Here is a 24,838-nt window from a genome sequence, read left to right on the forward strand (position 1 = left end):
AACCTGGGGGCATGTTTGCCCTGTATTTCAACCTAGAGTATGCCCCTAGGTATGTTGCACAACCCTTTCACGAGGGCTGCACTTGGAGACCACATAGAGACATCCTTTACAGAGAAAGAAGGAATGGCTTCCAATAGGTTGATAGAATGCAAAGCATTTAAGGTAGTATTGTGAAGTTTGTGTATCATGACATTCCATGGGATTAAACACACACTTAGGAGAGACCTTGGCACACCAGAGGACCGCATATGCTTACTTGAGCGTGTGGCAGTGGAAACATCACAAGCCCAACATAATCTCTGCATCTGAGTGAGTGCAGTGAGACACTACAGAGATTTGGATGCCTTGAACACAGGGAGAGTGCAACTTGACAACATGAGATGGACGATAAAGCAGGATGTGCATTGGCATGGCTCCTGTGATTGGACTCCCCCAGAACACCAGTGGCTGTGATCCGAGACAGTGCCTGAGCAGTAGTTAATGGACAGTCTGCAATTAACTGAGTGTTCAAAGACTATTATGCTACTTTCTACACACCCGGGGCAGAATTGAATGAAAAAGTGGCTGATTTTCTGAGTGTAATTCCCCTCCCCAGCCTTACTACAGCATAGAATGTTGCACTAGATGGGCCTGATCGCCCCGAGGAAATACAAACATCAATAATGCAAATGGCAAGGGACATGCCACTGGGCCCAGATGGTCCCCCCTTAAACATTTAAGCCACTTACAGACCAGGACAAGTGTTGCACTCATTATAGACCTAAGAATCAGCCTGGGACGCTGGTCATCATCTTCGTAAGCCAATGAGTGGGGCATTGATCGAGGTCTCACCGAAACCCGGCAGAGATCACCTAATATTAAGTTCTAACCAACCATTATTGTTGTTCATCCTAGATAATTTAATTTAAAATTCTGGGGAAAATGTTGGCGAATCGCATTTTACCCCTGATCCAGACTTTGATACAGCCTGATCAAAATGGCTTCATTCCAGGCTGCAATACTTTCTTAAATCATTGGTGCTTATTTGGGATCATGCACTGGGATAGGCGGCACCAAGAGCACCACTGGGTGATCTCCCTAGATATCAAAAAGGCCTTCAATACCCTCAGCTGGCCTTATATGCTGGGGGTGCTGCAGCGGTTCGGCATAGGGGACGGTTTACTCCGATGGGTAAGTCTGCTGTATAGGGGACATTTAGCATCCCCTATCAAGAATGAAAAAGGGACACGTCAGGGGAGTCCACTCTCCCCTCTTATATTTGCTCTGACTATAGAACCTCTGGTCCACACTCTGAGGGCCCGGTCATGGGACTGAGGGGTCCTGATGGGCAGAGATGGCACATGGTGACCGTATATACAGATGATGCCCTGATATACATGCATGAGGGAATGGCCACTGAACAAAACCTCGCCGCAGTGATGGCAGCACTTGAAGACTTTGACAAGGCGTTGGACTTCAAAGTGAATTGGGATGAATCCAGCCTGTTTCCAATGACGGCCAGGGACTCTGGCAGGCAGTGGACTCCCCCAAATACTGTACTGCATTTTGTGACTCATACATTTAAATACCTGGGAGTGCACACCAATCACAATGAACAGGATCTATTCAAGGGTAACTTAGGGCGAGCTGTTACTTGCATCAGGAACTCCCTTCCCTTCTGGAGCTCCTTACCATTTTCCACATTGCAAGCTCTAAGATGCTAACAGTTACTATATTACTTCTCTGCGCTCCCACTCATTCTGAATTAGCCCTTGTTTAACAAGTTGTGTTCTCTATTATCGATGGTAACTTGGGCTAATGGGAGACGCGAAGTGAGGCTGACCAACCTTTATCTCTTCCCAGGATGAAGAGGGGGCCTAGTTGCATCCGACTATGAGCTATATTATGCAGCAGCACAATTGCAGTGGCCAATGAGATGGATAGTAGGGTCTGTCGATTCAGAGACCTGGATAATGTGGGTACACTTGGATGGCCCGCTGCTGTGGAGGGGACTCTGGGGAGCTGATGAAGAGTGAACCACCACCGATCTGCTGCTTTGAGGGGCTCTGGTTCTGGAAGAAACACATGCAGGATTTCCCCCTGAAAGTCAGTGTACACTCCAGAGTTGCCCCTTTGGTTCCTTCCAGAAAGTTTGACACTGGCTGTCTTACATGATCCGCGCATCTGGACTAAGGCAGACGTCATATGATTGTGCGGCCACAGCAATATTCACATTATTATATATTTGCCACATTTGCCACATAAACCATCATCTGCCAAATAATCTGCAGATTTTCATACAATATTCTAGCACGAACGGTTCGGGCAGTAGAAGGCACTTTGCAATACTAGACTGATCACCTTTCTGTTGCCCAGAGCTATATTTGGGTGATAAACTAATGAGGTGCAATCAATGCCCATAAAGTGTTACCAAGTTTAAAAATTATGAAATAATAAGTACTATTTTTACAAAGCATGCAGCATTATGCTGCATAATTTGTCTTTTCTTGCTGCATAATTTACTTAACCCTTTCGCATAATTTGACCTTCTCCTGCAGTATAATTCCAGTGGCCCTGGTTATGGTTATTGTTACAGTTGGACACTCCCGTGGGTATTATACAGACACATATTATGCAAGCTCTACTATTGTTGCTTATATATTCAGGCCAAGTGATCCGACTGCCTTGTTTGCTGATGTTATACAAAATTGAATAAAGAGATGCTAAATGTGAAAAGTCTGTCATATTTTCACGTTTGTTGCGCGACTTACATGCAACAGCCATGCCAGCCCTTTGGCTCGGCTCTGCCTGTTAACTTATTGCCGCGCCCACATCTCATCTACCTGTAAGATTTTTACCCGGCCTCCTTGGGAGGATAAAGGGCCGGGTGTTTATAAAGACGCCAGCGCAGTTGCATTGTTTACAAAGGCAAGGAATTCAGCCCCACTCACCCAGTACCGCAGAGCTGCTCCCGAGGACATGGCTGCCTACAAGATACAGGTGGAGACCGGCACGGCCCTCCTTGCCAAGACCCTGGACTGCATCTCCATCACCCTGGTGGGGTCCCTGGCCGAGGGTGAAAAGCGCCTTCTCGATCACTTTGGCCCTGATTTTATTCCAGGCGCTGTAAGTAGAGCCGCGGACTGACAGGTTTGGGCGCGTGCGCAGGAGAGGGTGGAGACACTAAGGTGTGCGATTTATACGCTATCGTTTATTGCTGTAATTTTCTTTAATTAGGAGTCTTGTGCTGCTGCGGATCGCTGGGGATTGGAGCTGGAAATGGGCGCCGTCACAGCGGACCCCCTGCAGCTGTGTGTAAATGTGAGGCTCTGTGTCGTAGTGCACCGCGCGCCAATCACTCGAAGTCCCCTCGGTTAGAGCTGTCCCCCGCGTCCTCTTGAAAGTCCTCAGCGAGAGAAACATTGGTGCAAAATGTTCAGAATCGGATTGAACTTGATACTCTGTTTCAGCTCATTCAAGCCCTACTGTGGAGTGGAATTAAGAGAGCTGAAGCAGGACAGGGGAGGAAATGCAGAGGGAGGCAGGTTAATAAGGCGAGGCTGTGAGACCGGTGGGAAAGAGGTGCATTAAAAGACAGGTGAGGTAAAGATAAAGAAATGGGGGTAGTTACATGGAAATGTAGGGAGAGTCAAAGGATGCCGAGGTGGATTGTGGTGAGATACTTGACACAGAAAACTGAGGTAAGGTTGTGAGAGACTTAGGGGTCTATTTATGGGGAAACCACGCAGCGTAGCGAGTAACCTTGCTGCGCTGTGTGACAGGGGAATGGCAGGAATACACCAGCCTCAGAATAGGTGGGAGACCCTTTTCCTACCTGGGGCCACTCTATTGAAGTAAACTCCCACTAGAGCTTCGTCTAGCACACAGCCCGGATATCTTCAAGAGGAAACTAAAAACCTGGCTCTTTCACAGCTAATCCAGTTGCCTGGTTGATCTCCCACTGCCTAGCACCGGGACACTCTGCTGAGTTGCTGCGCACTATACAAAACAGTATAACGTAACAACAAACATTTACGGCAATACGGTGCATTCCTGTCCTTTCCCCTGCCCTGGCGCCCTTTTGGCAGCATCGCACAAATGCAGGCACCATTTCATCATAGGGCAAGGGTGCCTGCATTGAATACAGGGTTGTTTTTGTTCAGAAAGGGACACCATCCTGTAAGATTGTTTTGCATCCCCAGGTTTACAAGCTTTTTAAAATCTCGAAACGCGTTAACATACATCAGAGTTGCACAACATCCATGGAATGACTTCCCATTGCAGAGTAACACAACACAGTGATTTGCAGTACTTTGCGCAACTCAAGATTTTTAGAGCCACTCAGAGCCACACAAAGTGGCTTTGTGTGGCTTCAAAAACCTGTCTTAGGGTTTGCGCCGCTCTTGCACCACACACTGTGGTGCAAGAGCGATGCAAATGGCCTCACAAATAGTCCCTTTAGTCTGTGAGGGGGTAGCTATAGAGGTGAGGAAGCGGAGAAAGGTGTGGATTTAGTGATTGGTGAGGTAGAGAGCAATGAGATACAACAAAGGGAGGTAGAGAGAATGAAGTAGAAAAAGGCGATGTAAAGATAGGCAAGAAAGACAGCAAGAGGTAAGAGTAAATTAAAGGGAGGGAGCTAGATAAGCAGAGAAAGAAGGGTGAACAAGAGAAGTGAGGTGGTGAGTTAGGACGGTGGTGAGGGAGAATATCAAGACAAAAATATCAAATGACAGTAATATTGAATAAAAATATAGTGGAATGTTAATATTGAGTGCTAGAAAATCGTTGTCAATTATATCAAATTTAAGGTATGTCCTATTGATTTTGATTATTTATGTATTTAGTTATATATTTTATATGTATATGATGTTTATTTTTTTAAATATTGTTTATGTTTTAATGTGTTTGTGAACATTGTAGTAGTTATTAAATATTACTTTGAAAAGTTATATATATTTTACCATAGCGGGTTGGGGGTTTATAGGGGTATTGGGTGGGAAGTAATTTAATTTTAATAAATTGTTTGTTTATTGTAAAATAGTATTTATTTAATTAATAATTAATTGTGGTAATTATGTAATACGTTTTTTAAATACTTAATTCATATTAATTATTTCATTGGTAATTAATGATGTCAATAGTGTTAATAATGTTTTTTAAATTAACTTTTATATATGGGGTGCGGATGTTATTGTGGTAGAGGTTGGGAAGTAATTTAATTTAATAATTACATTTTAAATAATGGTTAATTAATGTTAATTTTTTTATTGATCAATAATTATGTTAATATTGTTAGTTAATTATTTTTATGAGTCGGTAATGGGATTTATGGGTGTACAGGATGGGCAGTTATTTAATTGTAAATAATTGCTTTTAATATTAAAATGAACTATTTAATTGATAATTGAGTTAATTGTGTACGTTTTTTATTTTAGGTGTGTAGTGTGGGGTTTACAGGGGTATAGAGTGGCAACTAAATCGATTTTAAGTTATAAATATTTTCTTTTAAATGAATAATGATTTTTTTATATTTGATTGTGTTAATTGTGTATTTAATTTATTATTATATCTTAGGAGTATGGTGTATTTTTTGTGGGCGTATGTTGTGGAGACTTAAATATATTTAATTCCATATTTTATATGTTTTACTTTTAATATGTCATTGTTTTGCACAATGAAGGCATGTGCTAGGTGTATGTGCTTGCAAAAAGTACAGTACATGGACAGTGAAGTGTTGAGCAGCATGCATGGTTTGTGTATGCTGGCAGTGTGTGTGTTTGCAAATAGCAAACATCCAGAAAGTTTATAATACAAAGCAGTGTGCACAATGATTGTGTGTTGCATGTTTGTGTGACTGGGGTGGCACAATACTTGGAGGTGGGAGTACTGAACAATAAGTGTGCTGTGTATGTACACAGTGAAAGTGTGCCTGCAATGGTACATTACATGGAGAACACTGTGTTCCATTTTGGAAAGCCCAGTGAGGCATGAGGGAGCAGAGGGACCCTCCAGACACATGTGTATTGCTGTATTCCTGTGAGCTGCGTGGGACACACTGGAAGAGGGGTGAGATTCCCCTTGTATACTTTAAAAGGGTGATCATAGATTCAAGTGATAGATTACAAAGAAGGGAATTGAGCACATCTCAGAAAGGAGATAGAGATGATAAGGAAAGCGTAATCCTGAGCTCTCACCCTTACTCTGTAACATTTTTATGCACATACCACTGTGGCAGACATCTTGGAGTGAACTCTAGTCACTGCCATTGCCTGTGTTGTGGGACTATCCGCTTCAGATTCTCTTCTTCTGTAATAGACAGCGTTTCAAGGGGTAGAAGAGAGGGACGGTAGTGCCCTTGACACTACAAAAGGGAAGTCCTGGTCATTGTGCTTAATCCCCCTCAAGAGGGAGATCCTGTTAAGATCACAGAATACGTGTCACAAGGGATAGACATGCCTCAAATAAGTGACATTACTTACAAAATGTTCTTGCTGTAAGAGCAAAGAGAAAATTCTGGTTTATTGCAAAACGTCTGGGTAGGGACCACTTGGAAAAAACAGATTCCTCTTGATAAAAATATCTGTCATACTCATATGAAGAATCTGAGAAATTGGGTTGGTGGTTGAGTGGGGTGTTAACCCTGTTCAAACACCAGCCACAGGCAATATGTAAATTATTCATGCAGCACTTTAAACACTTATAAAGTGAAAACACAGCTCAACTGATGGCACACCAAGGGTCCATAACTGGAGGGGGCCCTCTTGGGGATCAGGAACTCACTCCAACACAAGCCAACAGGGCTTAGGCAGGTCCAGGCAGCAGGTCATTGGGTAGTTGCAAAGAGGCCTCAGGAGTTGGGATAGTCAGCTGACCCTTTAAGTCACTTAAGCCTGGGAAGAAGGGGGCATATGCTTCTCAGCAAGGAGGCAGCCGAGTAGCAGGGCAGTATGGTAGCAGTTCTTCTGGCAACAGGGCAGCACAGCTGTCCTTCTGTAGTAGCCACAGATCCAGAGGTGTATTGAAGAGTGGGTCTGAGAGTGGGTCTGAGGGTCCTCTTGTCATTCCTGGCACCTGCTTTGAAGTAGGAGAAGCTTCTAGAGAATTCCTTTTGAAGTCCTTAAAATTTCCTATCTACCCTGCCATGGCCCCAAGGTCACTACATGAACAATGCAGTGGTGACAAGTCCTCTGTGTGAAGGCAGAGCACAGCCTATTCAGTTGCTGTGGTCCAGCTCCACACCACATCCTGCCAGTTAACGGCCCATCCAATCACACCTATTCTCTCTAATGTGCAGCAGTCTAGGAGGAAAAAACATAGCTCCGCTTTCTGCTATTCTCATTCATGTGGCCAAGAAACAGGATGCAGTCACCAAATAGGGCAGCAAAATACCAACTTTCTAATAGTGGCCTTTACAAATTTGACACCAAAAATACCTACCTGTTCCAAGTCAAAAGTTGGCATCTATTAACTGTAACAAGGCAACCTAATGTTCTCCCTAGGGATATGTAGACCTCACAGTAGTGAAAAATGAATTTAGGAATTTTTCACTACCATGACATGTAAAAGGCAAAAGTAAATGTCCAACCTTTTAAATAAACAAAAGGGGCGAGTTATAAGTGTATTAAAAAGAGAGGTTGACCCTGACAAGAAGTCAGTTTGAAATTACAGTAAAACGGCACACACAGGGGCGTGGCCAAGAGGGTGATGGCATAGAAACTTGTCTGTGGAGCTCCGCCAGAAGAGCCCATTAAGCTATTAACATATGGCTTCCCAGGGCGATTGCTGGCCTGCAGAGAGCCCCTGCGGGAGCGAGCTTGAAGGGGTACGCCCTGGTGAGAGCGAAGACTGTGGTGAGATTAGAGAATACATGAAGCCTTAGCACTCAGGCAGTGGAGAGTAGCAGAGTCTAGAATGGGCTTGTCAGCTGGAAGTCAGCAAGCATCTCTTAAGTTTACTCTACCCTAGTCCAAGGAACACTCGCTATTATAATTTGATAAACTCTAGTTGCAACCTTTTGTTACAAATTTGCAAATACCTTATCTATAGTCTAAGCCGTTTATGGAAATACCTGGGAGGTACCAGCTCCGATTGATGTGTCTGGCATTTCCAGATGCTTCTAAGGACATACTATGTGATTAAGCTTCCTTCAGCCTTGCATTGCTGCCACCTACTCAGGGTCCCTCAAACATTGGAAGCTGCACAGTGTGCCAAGCATTAGGATATAAACAACAAGAATCTTGAAAATGCAAAGTCCATCGAAGCATGATGCGTAAAGCCAGCCTCTATGTTGATTTGTCCTTTGGCGCACTCCACAGTAGTCTGCACATTTGAGTGAAAAAAGTAGATTCCTACAGGCTGGCTTTTGAATGATTACCTTTAGTGGGTGGATACCTGAGGGGAGAACTTCAAAGCACCTGAAAAGTGCAGATGAAATTTAGAGAAAATTGAGCAATCTTAAAAACCCTACATGTGAAGAACCAAACTGTTACGCTATTCATCTTGGGTCAGTCAGTTTCTTTCATGAATACCTGGTTTACTGTTAGCAGCTTGGCATATGCATCAATGATTCATCGGAGAAATGCATATCATGCATGTACAACAATGTCAAAATAACATCACAGTTGACAAATAACAAACTATCCAAACCAACTTAGTTTAAAAGCTAGCCTAATTATTAAAATGACAAAAAAATAAAAAATAAATATGTTGTTCAATCTGTATTAGCCAGTGGGGTGAAAGTCATGAGCATGTAGGCATTCTGAGGCCATTTGGTGATTAAATACAGATGAATACAAGCCATTAGTTCATCCTTTTCAAAATTTGAGGGGGATCAAGACCAAGTCATTAGTGGTCGATGGAGCAAGGTAGGGAGGGGTCTTTTGTGGTTCCTAGTAAAGAGATTCACCTATTTAGGTCAAGCATTCGAGATCTATTGTATATACTTCATTAGAACATTGGGATGTTGGAAGCTCCATTGAAAACAATGGAGTGCTCCGGGCTTATAATGGCTGGTATAAGCCCGGAGCTCCAACATTCCAAAGCTTCTTTGTTAGCAGCTCGGGCTGTGAACAAAGGCTTCATGGAGCCTGAGGGGATTTCAATCCCCTCGAGCTCCCTGAAGGCTTTGTTTTATTTGTTAGAACATTCTGCCATCTAGTGGCAGAATCTTCTAATAGCCTTATAGCTCTTCGTGTCAGGGCTATACCGACTAATAAAGTTCCGCTGCCTTGTTAAAGTCCCTCGCCTTCGGCTTGGGCCTTTAACGCTGCAGCGGGCCTTTAATAGCCGGTATAGCCCACTACGGCGGACTATAAGGCTATAGTTTATACTTCTTTGTGGGCTTAAAGTCCACCCAGTACTTTAATGTGTTTGTTTCAGTGTGCTTAAAAAATCCCTTGCTTGCTAGTGGTCAATCCTCCCTCTTTGTCCCTCCTTTTGGTCAGTTGTTTACTCCTACAGAGCTACGATAACCTCAATAAGTCTATAAGCTGTTGATTTGTAGAACAAGAACTCTACTGCTGAAATCGTTACTAGAATTCCCACAACAAATCCAAATTTTAAGAAGCAAAAGAAATGGATGAGCCATTGGTAAACACTGCAAGTACTTATCAGCCAATAAGTTTTGCACCAAGCATGCCTTTCTATTTCTTTTTTCTTCATATTCTGAGAGAAAGGTTAAACTGAAAATCTCTTGATGGGGCATGCAATAAAGCAAGATAAACGTATTGCACGAGTAAAGGCATCTCTGATGATCAGTGAAAACAAACGACACATAAATAAAGCACAGCAAGGTTCACAACTGGAAACGACCACAAATATGAAAAACTAAATAAATAGAGACTCCAATTCTAAATGGGATTCTATTTAAAATGGTATTTGTGTAATTTTTACCTGGGTTGGTAACCCTTTAATCAAGTGCCTCCATTTCCTAGGCAATAAACTGCTGAGTCTTTATAAGTTAGTGTTCGGGAAACGTATATAGCACCCACTATAGAGATCAATGTGCAGCATGCAGGCATGCTTAATTGTGCCCTTCATCATTTGTAGCTCAGTACATTAAGAATCACAGCGACTGGTAATAATATCATCTCTTAATACAGAGCCAAGAAGCAGGAGGAATCCGACATGAAGCATTTCATGGAAAAATGGTGCTGCCATTGCTCTCCGAAATTATGTTCGTGTATTTCTTTGCTAGACTCGGCCCTTTGTCATTTTTTTCCATTGATCGTTTAACAGGACTACACAGAGTTGGGTCAAACTGAATGGTCGGCCCGTGCAATAATGCCGCTTTTAGCATCCCAGTGAGTACAAAACAATGGGAAAATACGTTCAGTCGGTTCATCCATTCTTTTCTTTATCCTGCCCGGCAACAATTTCGTAGGTGACTTTCATTTTTTATACCATTAGGAAGGACTCCAGTAACAAAAATGCCCCCGTCCCCCAAAGGTCCAGAAACGCCCGCACCCTTTCCGGCAACTGGGGAAATGCCCAGTGCCCTCTACGGCCAGTTCAGCCCTGGCCTCAACTACGATCAAGTGTCTTTTCACATCCAGACGTGAAACGCAGTGCACGCTGGGTTTGCTAGAAAGGCCTCCCTGTCGGCATCTGGCCTTGTGTTGTTCAGCTATCTAAGTGTATAAGGAAGGGCGGTCTCCGGGGTTGAGGGTACAAAAGGGTCAGGTGCTTTCTGCTGGGCTGTGCTTGGTGTGCATCTTAAAACATGGTCACACAAGGGAAGAGGTGTGGCGCCGCGGCCAGGGCGACTGACGCTGGAATCTGGGGACCACGGTTCGATCCCCGGCTCCGGCGGCAGGTTAGCCCAGCACCATGTGACTCTGGGCAATAGCTCGCTTAATCTTCCCGACGGCCCCCAGCGCCTAGAGACCCTTACGGGTGATTGTGCGCTTTACAAATGTGGACTTTTACACCAGAGTCCAACTTTATGGACCTAGGCAGCAACTTGTGACTTACCGCTGACTAAGCAGCTCATCAGACCTCAGTCCTGCCTTTGACCTGAGCCCACCTCCTGGCCTCATTCCAAACTCTGACCTCAGTTCAGCCTTTTATTTAGCTCTTGCCCATCACCATTGCTAGGGATTTACAAATACAGAATTGCTGGAGAAGGCCAATTCATAACATTTATGCCGGTGTTCAACAATGTGAAAAAATCTGCATACATATCTGTGTAACAAAGGTACCGTTTAATTTTCTGTATGAGGAAAGTGGCTTTCCCAGTGGCAACATCATGTCTCCTACACCCTCAGTAAATATATATGATTCCATTTTCATTCCCTCCTTGGAATGAGACATCAGACACATGCATCATCCATTTTTGCGAGCGCAAACGGTGCGATTCGCCAAAATCGGCAGTGTTTCGCCAGCAAAAAGGGCTTCTGCGATGCATCAACCTGTCAGTCTCTCGCAATTTAAGAAATTGCAAATTATTGAGATGTCTTAAATTGCGAATCACAAATTGCGATTCCTTAAATGCAATGCATGATGGAATAAAAAATTGCGATTTTGCTAATAGGGGGCACAAATTACCATCAAGTACAAATTGATGGTAATTTGCGCCCCCTATTAGCCTTTTTCAAAGTTGTAGGTTACACACACACACATGCCCTTGGGGCATGTCTGTGTGCAACATGTGTGCACAGATCATTTTCAGGGGTGCAACAGGGTGTCCTTTTGACACCCTTGCACCCTTGAAATTGCATGCGCAATTTGCGAGTACCTATTGGTACTCGCAAATTGCGAATGCAATCTTCCATTCATTCCTATAGGAATGAATAGGAAGGAATTTCTTAATTGCGACTCGCAATTTGCAAATCGCAATTAAGGAATGTTTGGGAATCGCTAATTTTATAGTGATTCCTACATGCATAGGCTTTTGCAATTCCTTAATTGCGATTCCTCAATAAGCGCAATTAAGGAATCGCAAAGCAAAGCCTAAATTGATGCATGTACCTGTATATTCTCCCATAATATTGGCTGCAAGCATCAGGTATGTGTTTAAAAAGCTTTGCACTTGAAAACTTTAACACGTTGCTTCTGAGGTAAAGTGCAAAAAAGCATGAAGCAATCCTTACAGTTTTTAGAGTTTGATAACTTGTTGCACCCTATACGTTATACCTACATTTATTTATTACTTCAGGGAGCAAAGGGCAGGGAAGCAGTGTTCAATCCGATATATGTGCGTTTAGGAGAGTTTGCTGCTAGGAGCCGTTTACCTCAATCCATTGCTTGACAGGCACATTGCACCCCAGCCTTGCATGAGAGTGGGTGGGATTCTATGAAGTTTTCATTCTAAATCCAGTGAAACAGTGTCCAAAGACAGTTGTTCTGTATAGCCCACATGGGGACAGCAGTGATAGTTTCAAGGTAAAATAGCGGTCAGTCTTGATAACGCAGGACTTTATCATGAATGTTTTAACACTTAAGAACCATACATCATAGTGCCAACTATACAACATTAAGTGTATGTTTAAAAAAAAGTTATCATAGATCATATCGCCTGCTAATGCGTGATGCAACGTAAAATCTTTCCTGCTCACAAAGAGGATTGTTTTGTTCCTTAAAAATAAATATACTCAACACTTTTGACATTTAACACCATGATATTATGCAAAAACAGCTTTATTGCAGTTAATTTTCTTTCCAACCATCTATTATCTCTTAGTCTTCGTCCAAGTCATTACTTTTGAGATGAAACCATCTCTTACAAAAAAAAGTGGTATGAAGAGCCTGTGCTGGCCACTGCATAACGCAATTTTGAATAATTTTGAGCCATGCAGAACAGCAGATGTAGTGTTAAACAACATGGCTCAAAGGCATTCACATTTAAAAGGTCAATAGCTTGGCACTGCTGAGACCTATTGACTTTGCCAATGCTTTAAAACTAGCTGCATTCATTTTAGCAGCTTGTACATATGTGTAGTCAACCTCTCGTTGCTGCCCCTCTTATGAGTGTTCACATAATCCCACTGCATACCATGCCACATAATTACATTGCACAACTCCACTCCTCACCACAGTATTCCACTCTACACAATTCGACAACCAACAATTCCTTTGACCCTGCTTGCAGGCAGGTCACCCCCACACTGTCACTCATCACCGGCTGATCCTGTCCCCCTGCGTCCGCCTCCTGGTCCCTGGGCTTCCCTCGCCCTGCGTGCCAGTTTCTTTTCCCCCCTGCCCCCCACCGCCTCCGTCACAGCCTTCCCGCCGATGCCTCCCTGCGGCCCGGCCCCCCAGCACACCCATTGACCTCCCCGCTCCCGCCTCCCAGCTGCTCCTCCCTCTCAGGCCTCCTGAAATACCAGCCAAGTGACGGTAGTGGGAGCGACCTTTGACCCTGCTTGCAGGCAGGTCGCCCTCCACAGCGCCTCTCGTCACCGGCTGATCCTGTGCCCCTGCTGCCGCTTCCCTCGCCCTGCACACCAGTTTCTTTTTCCCCCTGCCCCCCACTGCCCCATCACAGCCTTCCCGTCGCTGCCTCCCTGCGTCCCGCCCCCCAGCACACCCACTGGCCTCCCCGCTCCCGCCTCCCAGCTGCTCCTCCCTCCCAAGCCTCCTCATAAGCAGGCTGAGAAGCGGCCACGCAGCAGGCGCCCTACTGCCGCGCCGGAGTCCGTGCCTGGACCCCGCACCCGCCACGACGCCAGACTCCAATACGACGCCAACACCCTACACGCTCTCAACACCAGCCTAGACCACCGCTGCTTCCAGGCTGCCCCGAAACGTACCCACGGACCCTTCTCCTGCCACACCTGCAACTTCACCTGCGACAGAACCACCAAACCTCCAAGGACCGGTCCCAACCACCTCCGCTGCATACTCCTCAAAACCCGCTCCGCACGCAAACATGCCGTCGAGCTCTGGGACCTACACGACACCTCTGCCCCAGACGTGGCCTTCCTGACCGTGACCTGGTGGAAAGACTCCTCGGCACCTGACATCGCCATAGCCATCCCGGACGGCTACACGATCTCCCACACAGACCGCACCAACAGAATTGGAGGAGGAATAGCCATCGTCCACAAGTCCACCCTCCAGGTCCACACGCTCGCAGAGACTCCCTCAACTCCGCCGAACACCTTCACTTCCGGATCCAAACTGACCCCAACACCACCCTCAGTGGAACACTCGTCTACAGACCTCCCGGACCCCGGGCCTTCTTCAGTGACTCCATCGCCAACCTCGCCAGCACCCACGCACTGGCCGCCACGGACTACATCCTCCGCGGGGACCTGAACTTACATCTCGAGAACAACAACAACGCTAACTCCGCCACCCTGATCGACAACCTCGCCAACCTCGGCCTCCGACAACTCATCACCGAACCCACCCACGCCGCCGGCCACACGCTTGACCCCGTTTTCTCCACAAGCACCCACATCGCCTTCAACCACACCACGAACTCCACTGGACCGACCACCGCTGCATCCACTACACCTTCAACAAACCCTCCATCAACCACCCGAGCAAGAAAGCCGCCAGGTTCACCAAAGAACTCCAGACCTCCAAACGTACATGCCGGAAGCTGGAAAAGAAATGGCTCTACGACCACACACCAGACAGCCACGCAGCACATACGGATCCCATCCGCAGACATCACCACCTCATCAGAACAGCCAACAGATCTTCCTTCAAAGCCTGCCTGGACAACAACGCACACGACAGCAAAGAGCTTTTCAGCATTGTGAAGGAACTCTCCAACCCCAGCTCCAACATCAACCACATCCCACCTTCGCAAGACCTGTGCGACTCGCTGGCCACCTTTTTCCATCGCAAGATCGCTGACATCCGCGACAGCTTCAACACCTCGTCCACCCCGACCGCAACAGACCCTACCACGAATGCCACATGCACCAACCAGCTGGCCTCCTGGTCCTACATCAATGACGACGAAACCCGGAAGGTCATGAACTCCATCCATTCATGATCCCCGACAGACCCCTGCCCACCCTACGTCTTCGACAAAGCTGACACAACCATCGCACCCCAACTACGGAAGGTCATCAACGACTTGTTCAACACAGTGACTTTCCCAGAAAGCTGGAAGCATGCCGAAATCAACGCCCTCCTCAAGAAGCCCAAGGTGGGCCCCAAAGTCCTCAAGAACTTCCGGCCCATCTCCCTGCTCCCGTTCCCGGCGAAGGTCATCGAGAAAATCGCCAACATGCAGCTGACCCACCACCTCGAGGACAACAACATCCTAGACCCATCCCAGTCCGGATTCAGACAAAACCACAGCACCGAGACAGCCCTCATCGCAGCCACAGACGACATCAGGCGCAAACTAGACAACGGTGAAACTTCAGCCCTCATCCACCTGGACCGGCCACCGCACACTAAGAACACGCCTCCAAGAAGCCAGAATCCAGAAGATGGCCCTGGACTGGACTACAGCCTTCCTCTTCGGCGGAACCCAGAGAGTCCGCCTCACACCCTTCTGATCCAAAACCACTGACATCATCTGCAACATCTACATGGCCCCCCTCGCACAAGTGGCCCGCCAGCACAACTTGAACATCATCTCCTACGCCGACAACACTGAGCTCATAGTGGCCCCTCCACAAAGGACCCACACACCGCCAAAACCAACCTCCACGAGGGACCAGCTCCAACACCCACGGACCAGGCACGCAACCTAGGATTCATCCCCGACTCCTCCCTCTCCATGTCAAAGCAGGTCAACGCCATCTCCTCCTCCTGCTACAACACCCTCTGCATGCTTCGCAGGATCTTCAAGTGGATCCCGATCCGAAACCAGAAGAACGATGACCCAAGCCCTCGTCAGCAGCAGGCTGGACTGCGGCAATTCACTCTACGCAGGAATCCTGGCAAAACACCTGCGACGACTACAACTCATCCAAAATGCCTCCGCCCGACTGATCCTCAATGTCACATCACCTCCCACATCACCTCCCACCTAAGAGACCTGCACTGGCTCCCCGTCAACAAGAGGATCACCTTCAAACTCCTAACCCACGCACACAAAGCACTCCACAACACCGTTCCAGCCTACCTAAACAACAGAGTCAACTTCTACACCCCCGCCCGCCAGCTCCACTCCGCCAGCCTAGCCCTCGCCGCCGTCCCGCGCATCCAACGAACAACCTCCGGCGGCAGATCCTTCTCCTTCCTCGCGGCCAAGACCTGGAACAACCTCCCGATCCATCTGCGGCAGACCCAAGACATGCTCATCTTCAGAAAGCTCCTCAAGACCTGACTCTTTGAGCAGTAGCAGCACCCCCTCCCATCAGCGCCTTGAGACCCTCACGGGTAAGTAGTGCGCTTTACAAGTTCATTGATTGATTGATTGATTGATTGATTGATTGAATCCAACCCACATAATTCCCCTCCAATCCATAACACTTGGGTGAAAGACATTGTCATTTACAACGCTAAAACCTCGAACTGTCGCAAAAGCAAGACCTATTGGCTTTGCCAATGCTTGTTTTTTATTTACAAACCTTTCTCAATATTGAAAATATTTAGTGGGATGAAACTTGTATCTGTACCTGAGCATGGCACCATAATCTTGGTGTCTCTTTTTTCACAGAGCTGCAGAAGCTTGAAACAATTTTACTAAATAGCTCCAGGAAATACAGTTCAGTTCAGTTCAAGTTTCTTTATTCGGTTGCCATAATTTGTAGGAAACCATAAAAGTACAGATAAAAACATATACATACAATAAAAACATTCAATAAACTCAATGAGTTATAAGTACAATAGTTATTTCAGGGGGGGGAATTAAAAGAGAATATTTTGATTCAAAGTGCAGGTGCATCAAGAATTAACCATGATTTAAGTGGTATTTAATGCAGACCTTCAAAAAACAGGCTATAGATTTGGCATACAATTAATTTTCCAAAAATTGGAGCGCGAGGAAGGCTGGGCGACAATATCGTAAACCCATCAATCTCAATATGGGAATAATCCATCTCCTTCGCGGAAATTCGTAGAATCTACAGAATAACACTGTGTGTATTAGGGATTGTACTGAAACGCCATCACACGGGCACACAGAGAGGTTCTTAGACCAATCATTCTGTTTGGGGAAAGTTATTAAGCGGTGAAAGATGTTAAATCTAAACCGAGTCAGTAAATACTTCTCATACATATTCAAGTTGTACAATAAATAAGGTTGCACCTTAGAGGTTGTCTGGATGGCTAAAATATGGTGGAATGAGCTTTTACTGATCTCTTGAGTTAATCGTAGCTCTCGAAGATGGGATAAACACGATATTTTTAAATTTTTCCTCGTGATTTCAGAGATAGTAGATGGATGGGAAAAAAATCTCAGTAGGTCTAAGTCATTCCCAAAATTTCTCACGTAGACGAGCCAACTGATCTTGTACATTTTGTCTAACATAAGGAAGTCGCTAATAAGGCGTCATGTCAATTCACAGTGTTCCGATGTCCAGACACGATGCCATAGAAGAATTGGCTGGATTCTTATGGTATCGGAGACGTAATCCATTCCTAGTTCTAAGTGACAGCAATATGTTGAGGAACTCTGAGGGACTGTCAAAAAATATCTCCATAAGCTATTCTCGGTCTTCTGTAAGGGGTCCACATTTACGTGGCCCCACACCCCGGCGCCATATATTGCTAAGCTAATACATTTCGCCTTGTAGATCTTAATCATTTCTGTAGCGGACCCCTTCCCAAGCTGCTGGGCAAAAGCTACAAGGGCCGTGGTAGCCCTGACAAATAATAATTTCCTTGCAGTAATACCCTTGGTCCACCGTAAGTTATTGTCAATTAAAATAACTAAGTAAGGGTAAGAATTAGTACATTCTAATTTAATATTCTCAATAAAAATATCTTTTGTCTTTTTAATTCTGTTTCTTGCATGCATTACAAAGGTGTTTCTTATGTTAACAATGGGATCTAGACTTTCCATAAAAATACGATATTTGTCTAAAAGATACTGTAGCTGCAGGGGGGTTCTTGCCATAATCACAGCGTCGTCAGCATATAATAATGCTGGTATTGGACGACGATCAATTGTAGGCAGGTCCTGACTCCCTTCCAGCATTGCATGTTCCAGCCCGTTGGTGTAAAGATTAAAAAGGAAGGGAGCCAGATCACAGCCCTGTCTGACCCCCTTCTCCACACCAAATGGTTCGGTAAGTTCCCCCCCAAGTCCATACCAGACTCTAGCTGAGGCTTCGGAGTAGAGTTCTCGGAGAAAATTAACCAGTGGGGGTTCCACGCCCATTGGCAAGAGGATCGACCACAGTTTCATATGACAGACACAATCAAACGCGGCAGTCAGATCGACATAGGCCATGTATAAATGCCCTCCTTTCGCTCCAATATATTTTCCCATTAATAAGGAGAGATTTAACGTTTGCTCCACAGTTCCTAGACCCTCTTGGAACCCATACTGTAAATCAGAGTTTATGTGGTTGTCGTTGGCCCAGTCCTGCAAACGTTCTAAAAGGATACGGCCAGCGACCTTGCCAAGGGAATCTAAGAGGGAGATGGGCCTGTAACACGCTGGGTTATTTTGGTCGCCCTTTTTGAAAATGGGTACTAAGATTGAAGTAGACCAAGATTTAACTAAACCTATGGTGTTTGCGGCTTTGAGAAATCGAGTAAGGACAGGGGACCATAAATCCATAGTATATTTACAAAAAGTCCACCGGTAGCCCATCGGCGCCCGGTGCTTTGCCACCTTTGGAGTCCATCAAGGCGTTAGTCACCTCCGAGTGCACAAAAAATAGTGGGATTGGGTAGACTGTTTGGTTAGAAAAATGTCCCCCCCCATCTTCCTCAGAATATTCAGTGTTTACACCGGTGGTTATGCCAAACATTTGGGACAAATGGTTGACCCATGTTTTGGCATCCCCGCTACGTCTATCTTCGCGGCTACTTTCGGGTCTGAGAGAAAGGGGGTTTTGACTACTCGCCAAAAAGTAGCACTGTCGCTCGCAGAACAACTCATATGGAGTTGATCCCATAAGCCATTCCTTAGTTCGGATTTTCGTCTTTTTAAGGCCGCGTTATAATCCTTTCTAAGTCTAATAATTTCATCTTTCTATCTTTTGGTCTTACGGAGTGCAGTTTTTAATCTAGAATAGGCTTTTGTGCACTCCGAGTTGAACCCACCATTTTTACGATTCCCTTTTTTATTTTGTTTTCGAAATAGCTCTTCTCATATGATAGTCGTAATATTTACGTAGCTGGACAATATTATTTCATGGGGAGAGTCTAAATTGAGACATGTTTCAAGAAGGTGAAACGCTTGTTTAACCACTTGTGCTGTAATTAAAGCTGGGTCAGCTTTTGCCCATTTTATGGAAAATCCATTCAGTCTATCTAAATTCAAGGTTTGTTGGTCGAGAAGACTCAATAGGTTAGCCTTCTTAAGAACATTTGGCAAAGACAGTGTGACACTGTTAGGAAAATGGTCACTGATGGGGTTATTGATTGTTACAAACTTACGCATGGAGGATTCCATCGTTTGAGATATAAATATAAAATCAATTAAACTAGATAGCCCCCTCCCGTTAAATGTTGTGGAAAATGGAACTAGAGGAACTACTAGTTCATTGGCAAAGCCCAGCTCCAGGGCAAACAGGATCTCGTTCAAGCTGTTCACAGTATTAGTGTGAGAAAAGTGTGTTAAATTGTTCCCACACTCGTCCTGGATTCCGTACTTTTTAGTATAATGATCTTTACAAAGTGATAAGTTAAAATCCCCACCCCAAATCAAGTTAAACGATTTATTCAGGTACTTATTACGCATTTCTAATAATAAAGAAAAAGTTATCATTTAAAACAAGAATTAAATCAGGTGAATTTAGGTTTTATAAAAATTTACCAGAAAGTAAATGGACGACTTATTTACAATTAGCTTAAGGATTTGGTAGTTATCCTCCAACCTCAACTCTACTATATTCTTGAGTGCTATGTTATTCGAGATATACGTTATTAAACCCCCCTTGGGCCTTCCGAAGGAGAAGGCTGGGCATATGAAATGTAAGTCTTATAGCCCTCGAGGTGAATTGGGGAGGTTAACCAGGTCTCTTGGAGACACACAATGTTATGTTTCCTCACCAATTTTAGCCAGGAGTGGATATTCGTTTTTCGGCTGCTACATTCCAGAATATAGTGGTAAAGTTTGGGACTTTTAGTTCTTTTGATTCTAAGTAATCGAGTGGTGCGTTTAGGACGAGGTCAGGGTTAGATATAGATATAGGCTACTCTGCCACACTTAAATGGATCCCCACAGCATCTAGTGCTCTGATTGACTCGGGAAGTTCTAAATTCGAGGCCGGGAGGTTAAGTACATTGTGTCTAGCAACGGACTTATCTAATATTGGGATTACTGATTGGCTAGTAGCCTGGGCTAGTAGCCCGGTTGGGATCGACGGGCGATAAACCTCCTATTTGGATATCCAAAACTTTCAGTCATTCATTGTCCTCCAAACCTGAAAGAATGTTAAATCTGTTCTGAGTAGGAATGGGCTGTGTTTGATTTTGGTGACTGAATGGGTTTCTCCAGTTAATAGTATTCAGATTGTTCCTACTCGGAGGATAGAAGAATCCTAACGGTAGAATATTGATCCCAACAGGGTCTACGGTGTAATTAGCACCTATCCTCAGGATTTCATTTACTAGGAGGGGGGAGGCAAATGTCATGACTATACAGTCTCCCATGAGCATTTTTTCCCTGGATCCCACCCACTGGACTCTCCTAATCATCTTGAACTCGCGGAATAGCTGTCTATTGAGGCCTACCCTTGCACTCAGCCAATGTAATGACTTGTTTTTAAGAGCTATCCATGATTCCTCTTCAACGGTATACCTTTGTGGTACATTGGCCAGGACAATAATGTAAGGAGTAGTTGCCGGGGGGAGGTCTACGTGACAGTCTACGACACTAGATATTTCAGGAGGATAAGTATTTAGGGAGGCCTTTTGGACATGACCAGAAGCAGCTACTTGCGCCTGAGATGTAACAGCCAGAGGTCCCAAAGGCCTTCCATTAGAATCATTCGCCTAAGTAATGGGCTGGTGTTGTGCCCGTCTATCTACGTTTGTACAGGATCTATTATCACTAAAAGATTTGTTGTTTACCACATTGGATGCCCCCCGAATGACTGTCATCTTGTTTGGACAAGAATGTGGGATCCCTACACTAATATTAGTAGGCGTGATATAATTAACGTTACCATTCAAGTTTTGGGTCGCTGCTACATGTAAAAATCTAAACACTCTACTAGGGAGACCAGACTCTTAATATTAGTTTGCTTTGTGGAGTTACTGCTAGATAAAGACTTTCTGGTCGATTGGCCTTTTTTCTGCCCTAATCGTTTTTTCCCTAATGGGGTAGATTTAGCTATTTTTTTCACATCAGGCGGGGGATGGATAGTAGCTTGCGCTGTGGCTTTTTCTGACTCGATACTTTGACTTTCCGTTGGACTAGGATTTTATAACCATTTTTGGGGGGTTGTGATGGTGAATCGCTTACAAGAGATATAATCTCATCAGGACAAGATTGAATACAGCCATTATGCAGATAATCTATTGATTTCCCTATGTCAGGTTCATCTTTATCGTCTTGGTGAGCAGAATCCTGACTTAGTCTAGAGGAAGTCCCCTCGATTGACTCTTCAACTGACAATATCTGCTTATCCAGTACTCCTACCGCCCGGTTAAGTAGCTCAATAGGGTTAACTGGGAATCTGCACCAGCCTTGTTACCCTTGGAAGGTTTGGGACTAATTAGCTTCCTTTTTCCTATAATGGAGGCCAAAATAGCCCTACCTCTTGACAAATACTAAGAAAGCTAGATTCCACGAGACACGGTTTACAATAAACAAGCAAATATACAATTTAGAAGTGACTGTTTAGTTTAATTTAGTTTGTGGTTTAGTTTGTTAATTTAGTTTAATTTAATTTAGTTTGTGGCTGGGCCCAGCCCAGCCACAAACGGGCACAGACGGACAAGGGCGGGCCCGCCCTTGGCCCGGGCCCGCGTGAGTCCCGCGCCGCAGGAGCCCCGCTCTGATTTGTACTCGCGGTTGGTTCCACCCCCTCCATTCCTCTCGCGGGACCGCGCTGCCTGGTGGATGTTGTAGTAGGTGGTGCGCCGTCCTCTCCTTCAGAGAAGGAGGGTGAGAGGCGGCAAAGGGCCTGGGAGGCAAGAGGATTAGCAGGCAAGGGTCCCAGCAATTTTCAACGGCCAAGGAAGGTCTTGGTCCAGCAGAGTTCTCCCCTCGATAGGCGCTGGTAAGGAATTCTGTGTCCAAATGCGAAAAACAGCGTCCCGCACCGCCGGAGCTCCGCTCTGATTTTGTACTCGCGGTTGGCTCCACCACCTCCACTCCTCTCGTGTCCAAATGCGAAAAACGGCATCCCCAGGAAATACAAAAACGGAAAGTATAGACACATTAGTCATATCTGTTTTTTTGGAATGATGGGTACTTTATGCCAATTCTTAAGAGGCAAATGAAAAAAGTACGAAAAGTATTCTTGATTTGTATGTATATATGAACAGTGCAAACCTGATGCAGATGAGCGCAGTACCTAATATGAGTGTGAGATATTGGGTGTTAGTTGAAGGGGATGAATACCCAACTCAAGTAATTACCACAGTCCGTGTTGGGAAAACACTTAATCACTAAATTAACCAGAGCTCAACCGTGTGGTAGCTATGGCATGGAGCAGAAAGGCTTAATTTAGAGAAAATGTGTAAAGTAAGTGTACAGTACTCTAACAGTAGTAAGTCAAAAACACAAGAAGAATCATAAAACAATTTAGAAAAATTGGGTACATTTAATTAATCAAAAAGATAGAATCAAATAAGGGCAACCAAAGCTTTTACTTTTTAGTGGTTAAGGTTGAACATAGCACCAAAAAGGGAATTGATTTCATTTGGTAGCACTTGACTGAGCAACACGTGTGGTTGCTTTACCCTAGTTCTGAAGGGAGCTATTCTCGCACAGGAATTGGTGCCGGCCTGACTGGGAGATCAAAGAAGGGTTCTGCCCAGGTGTAAGCTAACATTTGCCTGAGACAGGATAGGCTTCTTTCATGTTAATCAAGGTCGAGGGTACAGCCCAGATGGTCAACCTGCCAGAAGAACAGATCAGGTCTCCATAGCCAAGGCCTTTATCTTAGCTCTGGAAGCAAGTTCACACCTCATCAAAAGGGCTATTCAGCCCATGCAAATGGGCTTTCTAAAGGCCTTAAGCAGGTGTACAAGCAACTTCTTAAAAGTATGTGTGCTTCTCAATGAAATAACCAACCTTGCTACATTGAAAATAGCTTTTAGGGATATCTTTTACTATAAGGGCATGTTTAACATTCAACTTTTACATGTACTGCTTTAAAATCCTCTGCACCCCTGTCTTTATGGGCTATATGACCTACTTAGGGGTGACTTGGTAATTAAAAGGAGGGGATGTGCCTTTCAAAGGGTTCTTTTGACAGGCCAGCTTTGTAGTTTAAACCTATACAGTGGAGCTACACCACACAGGCTTGCAGCCATGTTTGAACTTTCACTGCATTAGGTGGCACAATGGGTGCTGCAGGCTACTGGTCATCAGGAAGGCAGTATAGGATCAGGAGGCTAATATACTTCCGGCAGGCATCAGCTTCCTTAGAGAGAAAGTAACATAATATTTAATATCACATCCTAGATATAAGACACTTAAATATGTGCTGTATTTCTTGTTTGTATACCTTTTCTTCGTGTTCCTTTACTAAAGAAATCAAAAGGACTTCTTGAACTTATCTATATAATGATAATCTATATGTCAATAGTTACGGATGACATGGAAAACACATAAACTAGTCTCTTAAAGCTTATACTCTCACCTGTATAAGTGGCCTGATGCACATGAAAATAACCCCAAAAGGAAAGTGCACTACCGCACTGTACCGCAACAATATAGAAGCTCTCTCTAACTTGAAGAGCCTAACTAAATCTTGATGCCCGTCGAGAATCACATATGTCTTTTCACTACAGCCACTCACAAAACAAAAGGGGTTTTAAAATAAACGTAAAGTAATATTTCCCTAAATATCAGGAAATAATCGGGCATTCAAGCGTAACATAGATATCAGGAATCAAGGGTACCAAAATATCGAGAATCAAGGGTACCAAAAACGCAAGAACCCCGACGTTACTATCAGGATGAGGAATCACTTACTATACCACAGGAGAAGGCTTTGAATGCAACGCAGAATACTGTGAAGCCATAGGAACTGTTCGAACCGCGGCAAACGCTGGAATCCCCGACGCCGCCCGAAAACGCCACCACCGTGACCCGGAAGCAATGGAAAGGACCAGGAAACAAAACCCGAACGCGAAGCATTGTTGTGGCTGAGAGGAGGGCTTAAAAGGTTTCTTCCCCTATTCACGCGCATGTATTATTTTTCGCGCATGCGCATAAGGGGTCAGCTGCCATCTTCCCAACCAGCCTGTCGTCTCGGTTTTGCCAACCGTGACGGCAGGCACGACAACGACACTACAATCTATTCAAATCCTCTCCACTAAAATCTACCCCACTCCACTCTAATCTACCCCACTCCACTCCTATATACACCCCCCTCTACCATAATCTACCCCACTCCAGTCTACCACAAACCTACCCACTCCACTCAATCCAACCCACCCTATTTACCTCACTCCACTCTACCCCACTGCAATCCACTCTACCCAAATCCACCCACTTCACTCCAATATAACCCACTCCACTCCAATCTACCCCACTCCAAACTACTCCATTCGAATCATCTCTTTTCAATTTAACCCATTCCAATCTACTCCACTCCAATCTACCTTACTCCATTCAACTGCCCCAATCCATCTTATTCCACTCAAA

General features: G+C 44.9%; 1 protein-coding gene across 2 annotated transcripts in view; it reads left to right on the plus strand.

The window, feature by feature from the left end:
* The first annotated feature begins 2,917 nt into the window (after positions 1 to 2,917).
* Positions 2,918 to 24,838, plus strand: part of LOC144799615 (hydroperoxide isomerase ALOXE3-like) — a 186,609-nt gene continuing 164,688 nt past the window's right edge. For both annotated transcript variants that reach the window (XM_078671024.1, XM_078671025.1), the window contains exon 1: positions 2,918 to 3,105. In XM_078671024.1, coding sequence (XP_078527150.1) covers positions 2,959 to 3,105 — 147 coding nt within the window. In that variant the 5' untranslated portion in view covers positions 2,918 to 2,958. The remainder of the gene's footprint in view (positions 3,106 to 24,838) is intronic.

The sequence above is a fragment of the Lissotriton helveticus genome, chromosome 12, assembly GCF_964261635.1.
Source record: "Lissotriton helveticus chromosome 12, aLisHel1.1, whole genome shotgun sequence".
Classification (NCBI taxonomy): domain Eukaryota; kingdom Metazoa; phylum Chordata; class Amphibia; order Caudata; family Salamandridae; genus Lissotriton; species Lissotriton helveticus.